Below are 3,957 nucleotides of genomic sequence, written 5' to 3'. Positions count from 1 at the left end.
GCGCCATTAATGAATAAACAAGATAAGGATAGAATTACTTGAATTGACAGTCGCTGTATCCCTGACCTGGTAGTGACACGACGTCGGTGTTAGCACAACTGTTACCAAGTTGTATGATAAGTGTAATGATTTCAAGTTCTAAATTGTGAGTTTCTGAAGAGCAATCTCTCTGCTCAATCTTACGATTTTTGTACAAGGTGTTAGAACTGACAGACAAACTCAAATCACTGAGTCTCGATAGATGCTGGTTGATGAAAATATAAGGATGTTTTATGGTTGTTATACTAATCTCATTGGGAGTTGTTGAACATGTTTGATGTTAGTTAGTGTAAATGTTGTTCTGTTAACGATTACCGTGTTCTCATTTCGGAACGAGACCATTCTTTCTTAATTTTACCAAAGTTTACCTGATAGGAGTTGTCAATGAAACAGAAGACGCTTACACTTTCGTAACGCCTCGTTTATTTTACTTATACTTTTGTCAGGAGTTCTCATGTAAATCTTCCTTCTGCTCATATTTTCGCTAACTTTAATGAGTTCAAGTTTGGATTATGATTTTGTTGACATGTTGTTTTTTTCTTGTTGTTTTGGTAAATTATTATTGCTATCATTTGTAATTAACCTATATCATATCAGGCGAGTTATTAAATATATTCTGTGTTTCCGTGCGCTCCCATGTGTACCTTAAATGTAATGAAAAAAATTAAAACTAAATGATATATTGTGTCACGCCGGAAACCGTATCCAAAATAATGGCGCCATGCTGACATTGGCAGTTATCCATAACGGCAGCATAACGGCAGGTGCGAGTGTCTAATTAACGACAGGATGCTTTCTGTACTCTGAGCAAAAATCGGTCAGACGCACGAACTGACTTCGTTAATAACGTGATTAAGTAAAACGTAATCTCAAAATATCGTGTCGTTTTGTCTATCTTCTTATAGGAATCAAAGGAGATAAGTAGGACAACCCAATGTGTCTATCAAGTACGAACAGGTCGTGTGCTGGATACAGGGCATTGACACCAGAAACATCCGGGCACTTTACAAATGTATCTGTCATTACGTGCAATAATTATATATACTTCCTTTCAAAAAAAACACAAGAACGATTTTACTCTGAATGGCCTGTCAATGAGTTTACCTTCACCGTTATTATTAACTTCGAAATAAGGACAAACGTCTTCTTTACCTAATTCCTTTGTGACGTCACATTCCCCAGCTTGGACTAACATCATGTTTGTTGAAACATTAAACATATTACGTTGTCGTTCAAATTAACCACACAAAATTAGTTCAATATACACTTTATATTTTCAGACACTGACCATGTATAATATTTATCACGCACCATTACTTGGAAATTAGACCATCAAAGCGCCAGCAATCTTTGTTTGACATGATGTTGACGTTACGCTGAATATTGCCTGATAACCTACGCCAAATGAACTGCTCCGCCCAGAATTATAGTTCAAAATTTCAACGAATTTTATGAATTTTCGTAAACTAACTTGTTCTTTACAACATATAAAATTGCTAAATTCAACAGCGTTTTTTTTTTGTTAAACGCATGCTTTATTTTTATTTGTTTAACGTATCTTTCAAGTAAATACATAAAATCATTCTATTGAAGTAACTGGAAAAGTTCTACCATCAAGTTCTACCATCACTGGGAAAGTTCTACAATCAGGTTCTATCATCACTGGAAAAGTTCTACCATCAAGTTCTATCATCACTGGGAAAGTTCTACCATCAAGTTCCAGCATTACTGGAAAAGTTCTACCATCAAGTTCTATCATCACTGGAAAAGTTCTACAATCAGGTTCTATCATCACTGGAAAAGTTCTACCATCAAGTTCTATCATCACTGGGAAAGTTCTACCATCAAGTTCCAGCATTACTGGAAAAGTTCTACCATCAAGTTCTATCATCATTGGGAAAGTTCTACCATCAAGTTCTATCATCACTGGGAAAGTTCTACCATCAAGTTCCAGCATTACTGGAAAAGTTCTACCATCAAGTTCCAGCATTACTGGAAAAGTTCTACCATCAAGTTCTATCATCACTGGAAAAGTTCTACCATCAAGTTCTATCATCACTGGAAAAGTTCTACCATCAAGTTCTATCATCACTGGGAAAGTTCTACCATCAAGTTCTATCATCACTGGGAAAGTTCTACCATCAAGTTCTATCATCACTGGAAAAGTTCTACCATCAAGTTCTATCATCACTGGAAAAGTTCTACCATCCAGTTCCAGCATTACTGGACAAGTTCTACAATCAGGTTCTATCATCACTGGAAAAGTTCTACCATCGCTAGTGATAATATAAAATTTCTTATTACTGTAGTGGTGATGCAAGTTTTTATCAAACTGATAAATTCCTGTACTTCACAGACAAAAACGTGGTAAATATACTTTACTGTCAAGGTTTCAACATCATTTCTTGAAATTGTAAGATTATCTCTAAATTTAATTTAAAGGATTTTAAAATTTATATCATCAATAAGACAGACAAAAAGTCTATAGAGCGCCCGAGGTAATTGCATACAGTGAAAATAAAGATCATTACGTTTATAATTACAAATGTGAAAAAAAACCATTTGCTACCGCGAAATGCTTAATAGAACATAATGAACATAAACTTCCTATTATCTTTAACAACCTACTCCTGTGTGGCAGGTTTTTCTCCCAGCAATATTGAATGGAAATCGTGATATTGAGAACGAACATTTGAATATAGAATGGTTCAAATTAGTAAAATATCAACACACTTATAAAACAGGTGGATGGAGAATGATTCTGATGGTATCATGGTCAAGATGGAGGTCAGAGGTTGATGAAGAAGAGTTTGTAGTGTCCTTGATTTCCCATTCAGATTGGTATAAACGATGAACATGGTTAATAGATAAGAAATAAGAAATCAAGATCTATATCAAAAAGTGAAATTGAAGAACTTAGCAAGGCTTTCGTGACTTGTTTCGATAAGCTTCTCGATAAGTTCAGCCTTGTATGAAAATAAACCGGTAAACAAAAAGGATCACAAAGAGATCATACTGAAGTTTGATCACGTCAGGGTCCTGGCTCAGTCTGTACCAGAATGGCCAGTCCTTTTAGTCCCGATCCGTTAAGTAGGAGACCGCAATGCACTCTTTGAGAGATTGGTCCTGACCATGTGGCCAGTTTGATAACGACAGTCTTGGAGGACAGGTTGTTGCAGTGACGTCATAGTTACCTTGATGTTACTACCATTGTGAAGGTCTCCATCGTGCACAGTCTGTCACACTGAGGCCAGGGATACACCGACGGTCTGGGTTATGTAAGGCCAAGTCAAAACAATTCTGTTCTGACTTATCTTGTTCCTACACTAATGGCGCTATGGAATTTAAATTTAAGGATCATAAATATTATTTTCGAAAAGACGTTTTGTTTCAATAAAGAAACGTAATTTACGGCATCAGAACGCAAAGCGATTCTCCCGCTGGTGTTGCATAACATGTCAACCAGCAGCTCGCGGCACTGCATCTGGTTATTAAAAAGCGAGAAAAACAATAACTGAATCTCATTTCACTTAATATAGCTGGTGGTAGAAATTGATTAGCTGGCAATGAATTACTCCTTCGTTGTTGGAGGTCGGGCAGTGCCCTCTCTCGGAGAACATGATGTTTTAACTCCGGGGACTATGCAACCGAAAGAGTTACATCTGATCCACTAAATCTTAAGTAGATTTTGGAGCCTTGCTACAGCTGTAGGTTTGTCACGTAATACCGGTTACACAGGAGGAAATCCCATTATATAGAAACCGATAACAGAAATGCTGTACATGTGACAATTAAAATACAATTAGTAAATAGACACTTGTCGTAATCTTCCTAATTGTACAACAGAATGACATTTTTAAAAGTAATCTCATTCTAGCAAAGTATTTACATATAGATTTGAGATTTTGGCGCCTTATA

The 3,957-nt window shown here is 36.3% G+C and overlaps 1 protein-coding gene across 1 annotated transcript; it reads left to right on the top strand.

Annotated features, from left to right (window-relative positions):
- The first annotated feature begins 760 nt into the window (after positions 1–760).
- Positions 761–2,330, top strand: LOC132549127 (uncharacterized). Its single transcript, XM_060213048.1, has 2 exons — positions 761–803; positions 1,633–2,330. Exons 1-2 carry the CDS (start codon positions 761–763, stop codon positions 2,328–2,330), a joined length of 741 nt encoding a protein of 246 aa, XP_060069031.1.
- The last annotated feature ends 1,627 nt before the right edge of the window (positions 2,331–3,957 follow it).

This window comes from Ylistrum balloti, unplaced genomic scaffold, assembly GCF_031769215.1.
Source record: "Ylistrum balloti isolate Yb309-2 unplaced genomic scaffold, AGI_CSIRO_Ybal_v1 Utg370042, whole genome shotgun sequence".
Taxonomy (NCBI): Eukaryota; Metazoa; Mollusca; class Bivalvia; order Pectinida; family Pectinidae; genus Ylistrum; species Ylistrum balloti.
Note: the sequence above shows the minus strand (reverse complement) of the source record. Positions and strands in the feature narration are given on the sequence as shown.